The sequence below is a fragment of the Monodelphis domestica genome, chromosome 2, assembly GCF_027887165.1.
Source record: "Monodelphis domestica isolate mMonDom1 chromosome 2, mMonDom1.pri, whole genome shotgun sequence".
In the NCBI taxonomy this organism is placed as follows: Eukaryota; Metazoa; Chordata; class Mammalia; order Didelphimorphia; family Didelphidae; genus Monodelphis; species Monodelphis domestica.
The window spans coordinates 171,154,334-171,172,288 of record NC_077228.1 but is presented as its reverse complement, the minus strand read 5'-3'; the positions used below and the strand labels follow the sequence as shown (position 1 = coordinate 171,172,288).

The 17,955-nt window shown below is 36.0% G+C and overlaps 1 protein-coding gene across 6 annotated transcripts in view; it reads right to left on the bottom strand.

Moving 5' to 3' along the window:
* ASH1L (ASH1 like histone lysine methyltransferase) overlaps nt 1-17,955 on the bottom strand; it is a 249,830-nt gene that overhangs the window by 48,002 nt on the left and 183,873 nt on the right. For all 6 annotated transcript variants that reach the window (XM_056816275.1, XM_056816276.1, XM_001366956.5 and 3 more), the window contains 4 exons: nt 16,598-16,643; nt 16,306-16,414; nt 10,708-10,914; nt 10,453-10,599 (listed from right to left, as the gene is read on the bottom strand). In XM_056816275.1, the coding sequence (XP_056672253.1) occupies nt 10,453-10,599; nt 10,708-10,914; nt 16,306-16,414; nt 16,598-16,643 (509 nt within the window). The remainder of the gene's footprint in view (nt 1-10,452; nt 10,600-10,707; nt 10,915-16,305; nt 16,415-16,597; nt 16,644-17,955) is intronic.

Genomic DNA, 17,955 nt, shown 5'->3' with positions numbered 1-17,955 from the left:
GTAATTTTTTTCTTTGACCATGAAACTGGATTTTTGTTTTGATGTTCTTGGGATGTTAATTCTGAGGTTTCTTTTCAGAGGTTTTGAGTAGATTTTAAAAATTTCACTTTGTGTTTTTGGTTTGAGTATGCCTGAGCAGTCTACATTTGTGATTCCTTGAAATATATTATAGGCTCCTTTTGGACAGGATTTTTCAATTAATCTGATGATTCTTAAGACTATCTCCTCTGATTTGATCTGTTTTCCAAGTGGGTTGTTTTTGATAGGAGACACTTTCCATTTTCTTCTTTTTAAAGAAGCCTCTTGATTTTATTTTAATATTTCCTATTGTCTCTGTGCCATAAACTTGTTTGGTCTACTAATTTGAGGGAATTTTTTACTTGGGTAAGTGCTTATTGCACTCAGATTTCTGACTGCTGCTCTCTTGGTATGAACATTGCATGATCTCAAACCCAGTTTCAGACTGGGAAATACCACTGCAAACTTGCCCATGGTTGGAGGTCCAGAAGATAAATTTTTGGTCTCTGCCCTTGTCATTTAGGTGCTAAGATCTGTAGGTTCAAAGCAACAGACCTTTGCCACAGCTACTTATCTGTAGGTTCTAATCCAAGAAGTTGGTGGGCTGAAATAACATCATGCTCTGAAGTCAGAGCAAAAGAGTTGTAAGGCTCATGCTTCCTCCACAGTCTCTGAATTCAGGTTCAGGTTCCAGCTCAAGTCTGTGGACTGAGTCTACTATAAAACAATATAAATGTGACAGAACTCTAGGCCAACTCCTGGCATATAGTCCTCACTCTAACTACTTAGCCTTAGGTTACAGTCCAAGTTTGTGGGCTGAGTTCAAGATCCTGCTCCAGGATCTGGCTGACAAAGCTTTAGGTCCAAGAGAAGAGTGAAGTCATTGCCCTGGTTACTCAGCAGCAGATGATAACCCCAGTTTACACTTGATCTATAACCCTATTTCAGGTACAGAATGACATAACACATACAACTGTCTTTTTTTTTTTCAGCTTCCTCCTCATACACATTCTGGCCAAGTTCCCAGGCTAGAAGTTCTGTGCAGCTTTATCTCGCTCAATTCCTTCTTCAGTTACTGAAGGTCTCTGAATGATGGCCTGTTCTGACTTGGGCTGGAAAAAATATTCCATTATGGTTTCTCCTTGAATTTCCCAATCACTACTTTGGTGCTTTCCATAGATATTTGCTGGAGTAATTTGGGGAAGAGATCTAGTTGTACCATTTTCCCCTACTTTGACAATCTCCTCCCTTTTGTTTTTAGTGGGAGAGAGTAAAATGAAAAAGATGTGCAAGTATGGATGAATTGAAAACTCTATCAGAGTTAATTACATTAGCTTTCTTTCCCCCCTCTTTTGAACTTCCTGATTACTATCCATGCCACTAAAACCCTTCCAGTGTAAAAGGGAATCCTTTATTCCCTTTGTCTATTTTGAGTTAACACTAACTTAAGTACCCCTACTTAGACTGTGAAGACAGAATTAACTCTCCTTTGTCTACTTTTCAATTGAATCAACAAAAGACTGAATACCCTACTTGATACTAGTTGAAAAGCTAGCAAGGTATTTAAGAGAACTGAGAAGCCACTTACTTAGAGAGCTCCACCCTTTTAACTCAATCCCAAACTTAGAATCCTAGAATCAGAGTTTACACCCTCAGAAACTCAATCAGCCAGGAATATGTGAATCCTTTTGATGAGTATTTACCCCTCCAGAAGGGGAGAACTAGTTTCCATAAACACTTCCCCCTGAGCAGTGCCAGACAATTTGGAAACTGTGATTGGCCCTTGTGAAGAGGGGCAGGAATGAGAAGTCGCCACAAAAAGCAATGAATCCTGTGGCTTGAGTCAGTCTTGTGGAGATAGTCTCCTGACTGGAGAGAGTCTTCAAGGGAGTTTAGCTGGAGACTGCAGCTCGGAGAGTGGGTATGGAGCTCAGCTTCAACTTGGAATCTGACTCTTGGACTACCTCGTGGAGTGAGTAAAAGGCTGACTCCTTTCCTAGTTTCTGGAGAGACTAGCTTCCATCTTGGAGGAGGCCTTGTGATATTTACTACTGGCCCTCGTGGCTGAGAGTTAATTAATCTCTGCCTGGATTAAGATAGGATAGATAACTTTTCTATCCCCTTCACATTTCTCTATTGTTTTCCTCTCTATTTTGTAAATAAATTTCTGGCTCAAAATATAATAAATATTGGCGACCACATAATTATTGTCCAACTATTAATTTTCATCTGTACAGCAGGCACTTGCAAGCTTAAGTATCATCCTCAAAAACCCTAATTTCTGTCACCTCATATATCCAATTAATTACCAAATATTGTTTCTATCAACATAATATCTCTCATATAATTATATCTTTATATTATCTTGTCTAAAATGATAATACTTTACCACTTCCTATTCATCTCAAGACCACTCTGGCTTGTCTCTTCCTGCAGAATTTTGACTCCCCCTTCAGGGGACACTGGGCTCTAAAAGGTGAGGTGTCTTTACTATAAGCCATGCCAATTCCCAGACATTTGCAAATCATGATATCACTTCCCCAATCCCCAGTTCAATTTTTATACTCCTATACTCAAATATAAATTCCTTGGAGGATTATGGAAAGAAACTATAAGATTCTAGTTTACTCATAAATACCTGATTAATGCTTTAAAAAAGAATTGGTGATAAATTTCACCCACCCAGAATCATGTAGAATACACAATAGAAACAAGATGGGGGTAGGTGAGAGTTGTAATATAAAGCAGCCTTATAACACAGAATGGGGCAGACCAGCACCCTCTCTGGGCAACCTAGTAGTGGTCTTGCCCATACTCCCAAGATATGAGGCTAGACCAGCATCCAGCATGGTAAGAAGTAATTCAGGGGTCTCATTCACTGCTTGGACAAGAGATGCATGGTCAGACTAGCTTTTATGTTGTCTGTCAGCACTTTGTCCATGTAACAGGTAGCTTGATGTACAACCTAGCATTCAGGTGCAAGGGCCTGAATCAGAGTCAAGAAGCAAGGTCAGACAATCCCTTAAGAAGGTAAGGAATAGTTTTAGCCACTGAACTGAAGATCTTGAGATGATCCAGGAAATAAGGAGCAGAGTTTGAGCAAGTGCAAACTCTCAATCCTGAAACTGAAGAAGGAGATATGAGTAAACAGAAATGAAATAGTAAATGCAAAGAATAATAAATACCTTGGACTGAGAGAAGCCCAAGGGATAAACTAAGAAAAAGAGTAAATCCATAACAAATCCAAGCAAAGGTTCAGAGAAGGAATATTCTGGTCACAAGGAAGAAATGAATCAAGAGATATAAGATGCAATATCTAAGAAAGAAAAACCTGGAAAAGAGAATAAATATCTTAAAAGAAACAGTGGTGAGGTTTACTCAAGAATTTATTTCTCTAAAAATTAGAAAGGGACAAAGAGAAAACTATAATTCAATGAGATAATACTGAAATAAAACAAAAAACCAGAAGAAAATACAGTGTCAAAACAAGTGACCAATAAAACAAGCAAAGGAAAGATAATGTAAGAATCACTGGATTGAGGGGTAACTGGGTATTTCAGTGGAGTGGGAGTCAGGCCTAGAGACAGGAGGTCCTAGGTTCAAATCTGGCTTCAGACACTTCCTAGCCATGTGACCTTAGGCAACCCACTTAACCCCCATTGCCTAGACCTTACCACTCTTCTGCCTTGGAACCAATTATACAATATTGATTCTAAGGCGGAAGGTAAGGGTTAAAAAAAAATCACTGGATTATCTAAAATTTCATGACAAAACTTTATATCTATATACACCATATTAGGAAATGATGAATGAAAACTGCTCAAATTTCTATGAACTAGAAGACTAAGTGAAAATAGAAAGAATAGTCCCAGAAAACATCATAACCCAAACAGATTTGCTAAACTCATTTTTTCTCCCCACTTTCTACCAGCTTCAAATGCTTCCGAAGTTCTTCCATTATCACCATCCCCACCTCACTCCACTCTACAATGACTGGCTTCCCTGACTCTTGAGCTTTCTTTTGTGGGTTGTCTTCCTCCATTAGACTGTAATTTCCACAAGGGTAGGACCCATCTTTGTTTTTATTTGTATTCCCAGCACTGAGCTTAGAGCTCAGAATACAGTAGGTATTAAATACATTAAACTTAACAGGAAACTAAGAAAGGAAATAGAGAAAGGAAAGAGGACTTAGGAGGGAATGGTGAATAGATTAGCCATAAACAAAATGAGGGGAAAGAGAAAAGAGAAAGAAAAGAGTAAAAAACCTGTGATTGGTGGCAAGGAAGGTGAAGAAAAGGAGAGCAAGTGGCAATATTGCATTATTTATAGAACTGAAATGTTAGGCAAACTTCTCTTTATCTTCATTGTAAATTAAAAAGTAGAGACAAAGAGAAGAAAAAGTATGAGAGAATATAAAGAAATATAAATTTAACAATCACAACTATGAAAGGAATGGGCTAAACATACCCATAAAACATAAGATTAGCAAAATAGTTTAGAAAGTAGAATCCAACATAATGTAGTTTACAAGAAATACACTTGAAATAGAAGATTAATTTAGAGTTGAAATGAGAGGTTAGAGCAGAATCTATTAATGCTTTAGCTGGGGGAAAAAAAGAGCCAAAGTACCAGTCAGGATTTTGGACAAGCCCACAATAAAAAGAAAAGCTGAGAATCTACATTACCTTTAAAGACACTTTAGATAATTATATAAATACTTTATATATATGTACATATATATAAAATACATTATATATTCATGTATATAAATGTATTTACATATAAATGTGTTTAGTATTTATGTTTCATACACATAGAAAACACCACAGCAGCTAAATGCTTAAGGAAATAATCAAACTACAGAAATATATAATACTAGTGTGGGAAACTTAAATGTGACAATTTTGGACTTAAAAAAATGTACAAAAGAAATAAAGAAATCAAGGACTAGAACTTGGCTTCTTCTACTACACTCATTAAATATTTTTACCATGTCCTAGTAAACTCATCATTAGAAAACCTCATTATCTTGCAAGATCCACAATCAGCCTTAGAACTCACACCTCTTTAGTATCTCTTGACCTTTTGGAAGGTATGAACTCTTCAACCTCCATATAAGGGGGTGGGGTGGGGAGGAGGTGATCAAAAAAGTTGATTACTTTCCTCCTATACCAACATATACTCTCAGTATGGTGATCTATTCTAAAGGAACAAAGAGGGTAAAAAAGAGAGGAAAGTAAGAAGTAAAATAAGATGATTCCTAAACCACTCTTGTCTAGGCTTTGTGGGGATAGTAAATTAGAATTTAAAAAAAAAATCCTATCAATATAAATAGATGGGAGAAGACATGTGGGATAATTAAGACTAGGTTATTACAAAAACAAACTAAACCCGATATTTATGTCTGGATACATTTTAAGACACAAAATTAAGCAAGATATTAAAAGAGGAAAAGGATAGATAGTTAACAGCTCTTTAGCTGGGTAAATTATTCTTGCTATTTATATGTAACCTCAGTTTTGAAGACAAGGCTAAATAATTCCTTTCTGTTCTGGTGGATAACTATGGCCATTTTGATAGGGAAATGCTTCTTCTGAGTATTATCATATATGTATTGAAAAGTGAAATCAAGCATTGCAGGGAGGATTCCTGTAGCGGATGAGAGGCTGGTCTAGAAAACGTAAATGGTCCTTTGAACTGTGAATATTTATGATTTTAGATTTATCACCAGGTAGCCAGCCACCTTTTCTCTGCTGATACCTAAGGTGGGTTGAACTTACTGCTCTAGTTTATGACAATATTTTGGAAGGAAGAAACAATAAATTAGCTAATTATTACTTCTAAGTACTACTTTTTGGGGGAGGAGTGGAGAGGTATACATATTCTGTATTTACTTATCTGAGAATATATTTTGAGACTATAATTATGGATAGTGGAACAGGGTTTCAGTTCTAGCTTTCAACACAGTGTGACTTTCAGAGGAATAAACAGAGCAGGAATTCCAAACCAAAGGAGAGATTACAGTTGGCTGATGGTGTCCAAGTCCAGCAACCATTTACTAAAATTCCAAAAGAATTAAGTCCACAGGCATGATGCTCAGACCAAAACATAGGTTAGGAACTTGCAAAACTCAGATCAGAAGGGCAGTTATCAGACTGCCTTAGATGAGAGCACTTTGAGAGCATGGATACTTTGCAGATCTCCAATCTGAGCTGACTCTGAGATCCTAGAATAATACCCTAAACCTCAAAGAGAGTTGCAAGAGGACCAACCCGGATGATCTATTTAGAAATACTCTAACGTAGAGTCCAAGGTTAAGTCCAACTCGGATCAAGCTAGAATAATGAGCATACATAAAGAGTATTACCATAAAAAGCAAAGAGGGATGCTCAAGATACAAACCAGGAAAAGAGGACACAAAATACGGTCTGGAAACACACTCAATTAGAATTCCTAGAACAAAAGTACGTTGTTGTTTTTTAAAGAGTTAAACTGTTTTAATAAATGAGAATACCAGAAGAAGAAACTGGAAAAGAAATGATAGCTATGAAAGAAAGAACTTTAAGTTGAATCAATGTTGGCACAAGAGGTACAAAATTTTGCCTAAGCAACAAACTATCTGAAAATGGAAGATATGACAAGAAGAAATATTGAAATAAAGAAAGGGACTGATGTAATCAGAGAATCATTGGATGTCCCCAAAGTCATAATCAAAAATAGGAGCCCAGTCATCATATTCCAAGAAATAATAAAAGAAAACTGCCCAAGTGTCTTAGAATGGGAAGATAAAATGGAAATAGAAACCCCCACAATGAAAATTCCCAAAAACATTATAGCCAAAATCCAAAGCTTCCAGGCCAAAGGAAAAAATAACACAAGTAGCCAGAGAGCAAAGCAAGGATTCAAAAAATGAGGAGCCACAGTCAGGATCACACATGATTCAGCAGCCACCACTATAAAAGGAGAGGAGAGCTTAGAATAAAATATTCCAGTAGGTAAAGGATACAGGCTTATAATCAAGAAGAACTGATTTATCAAAAGTACAGGGGTGACGAAGTGCCTCAGCCAGGCCTAGAGATGCAAGATCTCTGGGTCTGGTTCTCAATCTACTAATCCACTTAGCTGTGTGCCACCCTGACTCTCTCCCACCCCTCCCCGCACCCAACCCCTTAATTATTTTTCCAAAGTTCAAAGTGAAAATTTCCAAGAACAAAATTTCCAAGAACAAGAGTCAAAACCCAGAGCTTCCGGGTCAAAGAAAAAATGCTGCAATTAGAATGAATTCAAGTACCAGGAAACCACAGAGAGGATCATACATGATATAGCAGACAACACTCTAAAGACATGAAGTACTTGGAACCTGATATTCCAGAATGCAAGAGATATGGCCTTATAGATAAGAATAATTTATCAGCAAAAATAAGCATAATGCTACTGTATTTTTTCAGACCAGAGCTGCATAGAAACTCTTAAATTCAAACTCGGAAGTTAAAGATAAACATTATGAAAAATGATCACCTAAACTAAGATAAACTGCTCATATTCTAATATAAGGGGATAATGGGTAGCCACTAAGTGTTATCAAAGATCCTGGAGGGAACCTAATAAGATAAGGGCTAGAGGGGGCAGCTGGGTGGCTCAGTGGATTGAGAGCCAGGCCTAGAGATAAAGGATGTTCTAGGTTCAAATTTGACCTTGGACATTTCCTAGTTGTGCAACCCTGGGCAAGCCACTTAATTCCCATTGCTTAGTCCTTACCACTCTTTTGCCTTAGAACCAATATATAGTATTGATTCTAAGATGGAAGGTAAGGGCTAAAAAAAAAAAGATAAGGGCCAAGAGTAGTTCTGTTATATTAAGAAGCTCATTCTTATATGAACTAGCTAAAGGAAAAAAGAATACCTTCACAACAAAGTTAGGTATAGAAATATATTTCATTCACTAGGTAAACAGGAGGGAAAGTGAAGAAGGGGAATGGAATTAAAGGAAGGGTACATTAAAAGAAGGATTAGTCTTAATCAAAACAAGCTTTAAGGATGCACAAAATCATTTATACCTCTTCAGACAGGTGACAAAAAAAATGAATATCTCATCAACTGGAGAATAGATGAACAATTTATGGAACAAATATGTCATGGAAAAGTATTGTGTTTTAAGAAATGTTGGAAGGAGACTGTTTCAGAGAAATGTAGGAAGACTTGCATTATTTTGATGCCAAATGAACTGAACAGAACCAGAACAATTTCTAGAATGACAGCAAAATGATGATGCTGAACAAATTTGAAAGAATCAGGAACTTTTTATCAGTGTAATGATCAACCATGATTGCAAAGGACTGATGATGAAATATGTTACCCATCCTCTCATAAACCTGTGAAGAACTCAAAGTGCAGAATGAGATAATTTTTTTTTTTTAGACATGAACAATGTGGAAATTTTTGACTGACTATTCATTTTGCAATAGGATTTGTTTGAGCCAGGCCCAGAGATGGGAGGTCCTGGGTTAAAATCTTACCTCAAGACAGTTCCTAGCTGTGTGACCCTGGGCATGCCACTCAACCCCCACTACCTAGCCCTTACCACTTTTCTGTCTTGGAACCAATATATAGTATTGATTCTAAGATGGAAGGTAAGGGTTATTAAAAAAAAAAACAACATAAGGAGGAGGTGGGTAAGGGGCAAGAGAAAGAAGATAGATTTATGTTGATTGGGGAAAAAAAGGATCACTAGTGAACATTAGAAAAAGCAACTGGTGATCCCAAATAGCTAATATGGCATAATTGAGAGCAGATTATAATAATGTAGCCTCATTTCTTTTTTGACAAGGTTATTAGACAGCTATGTCAAGAAAATATATATTGTTGATTTTATCAAAGTGTTTTGTAAACTATCTCATACTATTCTTTTGGAAAAGATGTGGAGTAGACAAAAAAATAGAACTAAATAGATTTAGAACTAGCTGAATTGGGGACCTAGCTATTAATGGATTGATGCCAACATCTGAGGCCTTTAGAGAAGTTCTCCAGGGATCTACTTGCATTTGCATTCATATTGTTTAACATTTTCATTAATAATTTATATAAAGGAATAGATAGAAGGCTTATTACATCTGTTAAGGATACTGAGGATATAATTATAAACTGGATGAAACTTGGGGTTGAAAAAGATATAGATATGCCAGAGTATTGACCAAAATCAAATGATAACAACATTTTAAGAGGATGAAGTCATATTTTAGTTTAAAATAAATTAGTGTCAGTTCATCTGAAAAAGATTTGGAGATTTGTTTAATTAGGAAGGCAAAAAACTAATTTAAATTGCTGTGTTGACAGTAAAGTGATCAGGTCTAAGCAGATGACAGCTGCATTTGTTTTGGTCACCTCCAGAATAATGTTCAGTTCTTGGCACCATATTTTAATAAAAATTTTGAAAAGGTACAGAGCAACCACAGGAGCATTAACCATGATAGAGAAGGACTTTGGAATGACAAATTTACATAGGTATTTGAAGAGCTGTCATGTGGGAAAGGGATAAAACTTATTCTGTTTGGCCCCAAAGAGTGGACCCAGTAGAAATGAATGGAAGTTGTTGAGTCAAATTTAGGTTTTATTTTGGTAGAAATTTTATATAACACTTAGAGCTACTGAAGTGTTATGTGCTGCTCTGAAAAGCAGTAAGTCAGGGCAACCAAGTGGCTTGGTGGATGGAAAGCCTGGTCTGGAGATGGGCAATCTTGGGTTCAAATCTGACCCCAGACAGTTCCTAGCTGTGTGACCTTGGGCAAGTCATTTAACCTCAACTGTCTAGCCCTTACTGCTCCTCTGCCTTGGAACCTATACTTATCAATTCTAAGATAAGTATTTTTTGTTTTGTTTTGTTTTATTTTGTTTTAAAGGTAAGTTCTCCCTCACTAGAAGTCTTCAAATAAAGTTTGGATGACTACTGGTTAGGTATGTTGTAGAAGGAATGCCATTTATGTCAATGAATTTCATGGTTATCAACTTTGGGGGAGTATAGGGAATGAGTTTTATACTTTTATCTTTCTCTAAACACAAAGCTAGACAAATTGAAATATACTCAAATATCTGATAAATGAACTGATTAAATGCCAAACTGATTACTTACTCAAAGGTCCCTGAGGCTATCAATTTTAAATGCTTTCCTTGAGATAGATAATGGAAATGAAATATTTAACTAGTGGCATGAAGGGAATTCACCTAATTTATCTAGTGTAGAGTTGTCTGTCCCTCCTTAATTTCTAAATCTAGAGTAGTATAATTTATAGACAGGTTGGAATCTACATTAGTAGATGGAACTTTCACACTAAGAAAATGAAGAGTCCTTGATGGATTAATGATATTCAAATTGTTTCCTAACTCTGCAAGATACTACTTGATTCACTAGACTTTGGGCTCCACATTCCATCTCACTTACCATTTCTGCATTTCACAATTTGGGTTACAGCTGTGGTTAATGAACCGGGCCTCATTGCCCATGCGGTAGCTGTCAATCACCATTCCACTGTCCAGATTTAGGCAGTAGTGGTCACTGTGATTATGGTATTGTTCAATCATTCGGTTCCTGAAAAAAAGAGGAATGCGTGAAGTCTAAGTTAGCTGAGAGTTTAAAAAAAAAAACCCAAATGTTTTGTCTTCACATCTAACATTTTCCTGACTGGTCTTACTGTACCTGAACTCCTGCTCACTGACAACTTCTCCCAAGTATTCAATGATGAACTGGCCAGCTTTCAAAGGTTCTTTGGTCCGAATCCCCCAGCCTTTCTCTTCAGCTCTGAACCGCTCAAGACACTGTACCCATTCATGCCTTTGTATCCTCTGATTACAGCACTGCTCCCCACAAGGACAGGTATTAGGTGAGCACTCAGCAAAGATCATTCTAAGGAGAAAAAGAAACATAAGTGAAATCCAGCTACCACAATATCTATTCAACTAAGGACAAATGACTAGAAAATGAAATAGCTGTTTGTTAATTTAGTGAAAATGAAATGATAACACACAGAAAATCTGAGTACCAACAGTTATCTACAAAATACAGGAAGCTTTTTAGTTCACCAGCATTTATGGTAAGACAAGGAAGAGAATTATATAGGATGAGGGTTGTAGTTTGTGGTTGTGGAAGTGATTTCTATACTGATGAGATTCCAGATCTGTTGAGGTATAGAATTCTGTTGCAAGACTTCTAGATAAGATAATTATCTGGACAGAGGTAAGGAGAACACTTCTAAATCCAGCTAAAATCTAAATATGGCACCATGTCAAAAATAATCATGAGATACAGTGAGCAATTTTAATGACTTTTTCCACTCGCCAGAAGCCTACAAGCAACAGGGTCCCTTGCCTATGTCAATGCTCAGAGATAAGTTTGTGGCCTCCTAACATACCAGAGATTGAACAAAGACATATATAGCTTATAAGGCTTTATACATTTCTAGGCAGGCTGCTCAAAGAAAGCTTGAAAGACTGAGAACCAGTGTACTATGCTTACGGTCAAAATGGCTTTCAGACTGGGAAACCCCAGGCATACAGTCGTTACAGAGGTTTCTGAAGTTTAGAGGTTGGAAACCCAAATCCTGAGCTGAGAATAATCATGAGTAGACATCAGTAAAGAACCAAGGTGACTCTGGTTGGGATAAGAAAGGAACTATTAGTTTGCCCATTAGGGCAGAAGGAAACAGAACCTGGTCCTAGCACAAAGCCTCAATTAAGGAACTAAAGATGGAAAGATGAATTAATAGAAGATATTGAATACTATTGAAGAATCATAATAGAGTTAAATAAATTCAAATTTTCAACTATAAAAGGTAAAGAAATAGAAATAAAAGCTGCCAAGACCTATTGAAATCAGAGGGAAGTAAAACTAGAAAAAAAAAATCTACTGATCAAAGAAGCACTAAAGAAAAAAGTTCCAGGAAATGTCATAGCCAAAATCCAAAGCTTCTATATCAAAGAAAAAATACTGTTAAGTAGTTAAAAGGTACACAGAAGCCCTAGCAACTTCTTATATAAAGGAGAGGAGATCTTGAAATATATAAAATGCTCCAAAAGAAAAAAAAACAAAGGATTACAACTATGATTAATTTATACTGAAAACCTAAGTATAATCCTATAATGAAAAAATGTACTTTCAGTGGAATAGAGATCTTTTAAAAACTATTGATAAAGGAGAACATTGCAAACAACATCAATATTGTACAATGTTCAATTGTGAACGATTTTACTATCAGCAATGCAAGTATCCCAGACAACTCCAAGGGACTCATGATGAAATGATATCCACTACCATAAAAGAAACTAATGGAGTCTGAATAGAGATTTGAAGTCTATCATTTTTTCACTTTATTTCCTTCATGACAATTTTTGTAAGTGTAATATGTCTTCTTTCACAACATGATGAATATGGAAATATGTATTATATGATAAAACATGTATAACCTAGATCATACTGTTTGAAGTTTTAGGGAGGGGGGAGAATGAATTTGAATGACAAAATGTCAGAAAATGAATGTTTTAAAAAAAAGGTCAAAGTACTACTGATAAAAAGATTGTAACTGGGTTGAAACTTTGACATATAAACACAAGAGTCAAAAGAAACCCCTAAAAGTTAGTTAAATTTGAACAATTCAAAGAGGTTTTAAGATATACAACATTCTAATGAGGGGAGAAGAAACAAGTGTCCTTTCAGAACATAATGAGGAAGTTAAATAAAACAGAGGACCTAAGGGAGATCAGTTCTGATCTAAAGATTTGAATAGGGGAAAGAAAAGGTAAAAGGAAAATGCAAGTGTTGAAGGAAGAATTTGCTATTTCCCATGCGAAGCTATGTAACACTATTGATAGTGTTGGTCCTGGAGTCAGGAAGACCTAAGTTCAAATCTGGCCTCAGATATTTATTAGCTGTTGGAATCCAGGCAACACATATAACTTCTGTCTCAGTTTCCTCATCTGTAGAATGAGGATGATAATAGCATCTACATGTAAGGATTGTTGTGAAATATCAAATGAGATATTATTTGTAAAATACCTGGCATAGAGTGGGTGCTTAAATATTTATTCCCATCCCCTTCTGCTTCCAGAAGAAATAATTTTCTATTTCTACCATTTACTACTCTTTTATCCTTAAATAAATTGCTTCATCTCTCTGGGTCCTGTTTTTTTCCATCTATGCCTGACACTTAATAAGAGTATAATAAATGTTTGTTCCATTCATAACTGAAATGCATGAGAAGTTTATAACCATAGGGGTGGGGCTGGGAAGAATGGGCAAGAGGGTAAATTGAATTCTTCTCTGAATCAAAGTAAAGTTAAAAGCATACACACTTACATGCACAGAATAAGGTGAGAAAATACATTAAACTCAATAGGAAAATAGGTGGGATGTGGGGAAGAGGAGAAAAAATACTGGAATAATTCCAAGGAGGGAACAGTTACATGGAAAACAAACTTCTTGACTTTGAAGAGACACTAAAAGGGAAAAAAATATATAAATTTAAGGGACTGATCTTCAACTGGAGAATGGCTAAACTGTGGTATAGGAATATAATGAAATATTATTGTACAGACAGAAATGACAAAATAGTTTCAGAGAATCCTTGGAATTACAGATTGATAGAGTGAAGTGATCAAAAACCAGGATAAATACTGTAAAGAAAAGCAAACCTGAAAGACTTAAGAATTTTTTTTTTTAAACCCTTACCTTCCGTCTTGGAGTCAATACTATGTATTGGCTCCAGGGCAGAAGAGTGGTCAGGGCTAGGCAATGGGGGTCAAGTGACTTGCCCAGGGTCACACAGCTAGGAAGTGGCTGAGGCCAGATTTGAACCTAGGACCTCCTGTCTCTAGGCCTGGCTCTCAATCCACTGAGATACCCAGCTGCCCCCTAGACTTAAGAATTCTATTGAAAGCAATGACCAAGAACTTCTTCAGAGGTACTATGATGACCCTCAGAGGAGGCTGATCAGAATGGTAAAAAGAGGTGGACCTTAAGATCAAGCTACATAAGGACTGCTGAAAGAACTGGTAGGTTTAGTTTCTAGAAGACTTAACAACTACCTTCGACTGCTTGAAGGATTGTCATTTTGAAGAGAAATTATATTTGTTTCTTTTTTGGCCCCATAGTACAGAATAAGGGAAGTTACCATCACTGGAGATTTCATGGAGAGGCTGTAGAGCGACTATTTATCAAGTATATTGAAAAGAGAATTCTTGTTTAGGCACAGGTTGAACTAAATGGTTTTTTAATTCCTTCTTCTGACTGAGATTCTAGGTTGGTCAAGCTTGGTCCAAGATTATAAAGGAAAGAAAATTAATCCAGAAAAAAGACAATGGATTGGGAGAAAAGACAGAGGAGGGAGGTAAGGGTGGTCAGAGTACAATATTCCTTAATATTTTCCCATTTATTTAGTTAGACTGGACTACTAGCTACATATGGTCTAGAAACTTGCTATTAGACATTTCTACTTTCATATCTTCTCTCATTTTATTCTCTTTTCCTGGACTGTTGTTCTGATCCTGATCTAATTCTTTCTTTCCTCCCTTTCTTTCCCTTGTCTTCCATCTCCTTTCCTCCTTTCTTTCCCTTATCTTCCATCTTAGAATCAATATTGTGTATTGGTGCCAAGAGAGAGTGGTACAGATTAGGCAATTGAGGTTAAGTGACTTGCCCAAGTTCACAAAGCTAGTAAGCATCTGAGGTCAAATTTGAACCCTGAATTGGCCATCTCCAGGCCTGGTTCTCCATCCACTGAGCCACTTAGTTAACCTCTTTACCTATTTCTTTTAGTCCAACATTTTCCATGAGGCAACTTTTGCCACTCTATTCTACCACTGCCCCACCATTGGAAAAATGCATTTAACAAACATTTATTTTAAAAAGTTTTAAAAGTATACTTGAATCTGTGCTCAAGAGTTCTCTCTGTTTCTCGATATAAAGTACATTTGTAATCATGGGTTATCTGGAACTGTCCTAGATCATTATCTTAATCCAAAGTAGCTAAGTCTTTTACAGTTGATCATCATTACATCTGTTCTCTTAACTTGGTATCAATTAAGTCTTTTACAGTTGATCATCATTACATCTTGCTCTCTTAACTTGGTATCAATTCATATAAGTCTTCCCATTCCGTTTGTCTTTTCTTATAGCTTAATAACATTACATCACAATTATATCCCTCAATTAGTTCAGTCATTCCTCAATTGATGGGCATCCCTCAACTTCCAATTCTTTGTCACCACAAAAAATGCTATTATAATTATTGTTTTACATATAGGTCCTATTCCTTCTTCTTTGATCTTGTTGGGGTACAGACATAATATTGCATTATATCAAAAAGTATGCGGTTTTATGTCCTTTGGGCATAGTTCCAAATTGTTCTCTGGAATGGCTGGAACAGTTCACCATTCTACCAAAAGTACATATATTTCTGACATTTGTTTACTCCTGCTATCATTGTTTCTAATAGGCATGAAATAATACTTGAAAGTTGTTTTTAATTGGGGAAAAGATCTAATTTTATAAATTAGGGTCAGTTCCCCATATATTTAATATGATCACACCATTTCTAATGGATCCTGTAGCCTAAACTTGTATAAAATTTAATCTTAACAAACCCAAATATTTAGTCTTGCCTTATGTTGTTCTCATTATTACAGGATCAGAAGAGATTTCAGAGACAGAACACTGAGCATAAAAAAGTGTCTTACTTGCTGATTAATCAAATAACGAAAACCAGGCTAGTGAAAGAGCTTCTCACAGATTGACTACAATGAGATTTTACTTATTCAGAATTTCAGACAGATGGTAATTGATATAATTTTTAAAGGTTGTAGTTAATAGCAATTCTAAATTTTCCCTCTTTTTATCTAACCTAAAATTATTCATTCTATAACTCCTGATGACAACAGTTTATACTCTATGCACCAAGTATATTACTACTTGTTATAAGTTTATAAGATTCTTGAAGCTAATTTAACTTATTTCATTTAACTAATGATATAATATATATTATGTATCTCATTTAATTTATATCTTAAAGTATTAGTCTCTTTTAGTTGTAGTAGTAGTATGGCTAATGATAGATACGTAGTTTGGGGGTCAAGAAGACTTGAGACAAGGATATTTCATTTCTCTAAACTTTTTTTGAGGGGGATTATGACAGCAATTACCTTTAGGGCTGATATAAAACTCAAATGAGAAAATAATGTATGAAAAATGTTTCAAATGTCCATGCACTACACAAATGCCAGTCATAATGATGATGATAAATATTACCTGTTGAGGCAGTCATCCATACAACCCTTCCTATTGCCGTCATCTGGTTTTTTACAGTTGCAGGTGGTAGCCTCATAGCCAGAAAGAGGTTTGACATCAACATAGACATCTTGAAGAGGGAGCAAAGAGAAGTCTGTGAGTCATGACAAAATATAATTTCTCAACATTAAGGCTATGGAAAAATAGGAGGGTGGGATGAGATGGAAGCAGAAAATAAAAGGGGACAGAAGTAGGTTAAGAACAAATGCAGACAAAAGTCATCAGAGTCCTTTGATAGTTACAAGTTACTCACTTGAACGGATTTTTTTGTATAGTGGGACATCTGGCTTTTTATATAGCTAGAAGAAGAAGAAAAGAAATGTCTTGATACAGCATTTAACTTCAAATGTCAGTTAGTAGCAACAATCACTACAAAGACAGGAAATTATCAGTAAACTTTTCTTATATGGAAATATTTTTAAAGAATTTCTGCATAGAGTATGCTTGAAGGAAACGCTTACTGAAGTTTTTACTTTGGATAAGGGGAACCTTCACTAAAAGAGGGGGGACAAAGCATTGGAATCAGTAGGAGAAGCCAGAATTATGTAAAGAACTGAGTGGCATTTTGTCTGATAGCCTTAACCAGAACCTCAAGAATAAAGAGATATCAATATTCTCTTTGCCATCAGGGTGTGGGGAGAGGTAGGGTGAGGGAAGAGGCATGCAGAAGACTTCTACTGGATTAGTTGGGTAGTCTAGGTGCATAGGATTGATTATAGTAGATGACTGTAGGTATTCAGGCTCAGAACTGGGAGAAAAATCATTTCCCTTTCTAATTAAGTTAATTAAATTAATGAATTAGTGAATGAAAGGCCTTAAAAGGGAGTCCTCACATTAAATATTTATCAATGCAACCAAGAATATATTAGAAGTCAGGTAGTCAGGTAACATTATGCTATAGAGCAGTGATGTTAATCTCAAACAGAAAAATATCCCTTTGGACATCATACTGACTCAGAAAAACCTTGAATAAACATCATTTTCCTTGTGTTTTTATTTATTTTGTTAAACATTTCCCAATTACATTTTAATCTGGTAGGGTACACTCAAGAGTTTTGTTGCCAACACCTCTGCTGTAGAGGAATACTATAAAACTTAGCTTCTTAGCTCTAGTTGGGAAGGATTGAGATAGGGTCTGGAACTGTTATTTCACTTGCATAGGGAACTTTCTACAACTTAAGAGTCCTAAGAGAGCTGCTTAGAGCACTGATAAGTTAATAGGCTTGTTCAGTGTCAAAAAGCCAGTCTACCAGAGGAAGAAATTGAATCCTAGTCTTCCCAGCTTTGAGGTCAGCACTCTGTCCACTGTTAACAGGCTGACTCTCAAGTAAGAAAGGAAGATCTTTAATCTACTGAGAATAAACCTACTATCATTTTTCAGCAAATGTGTTAAAACACTGATTTTCCTTAAGTGTTAAATGGCCTTTCAGTTAGTTATCATCTAATATAGTGATTCTTTCAGAATCAAAAAGGGAAGTTGCTAAATAGCATACAGAAGAAAAAGTCAACAGCTTTGCCCTTTTAAGATTAAACTTTGATGGCATTTTGGTAAAGGCTGGGAGTATATCCAGCTCATTTGCATGGCTAGTCCTATTATCCCATAGTTATTGC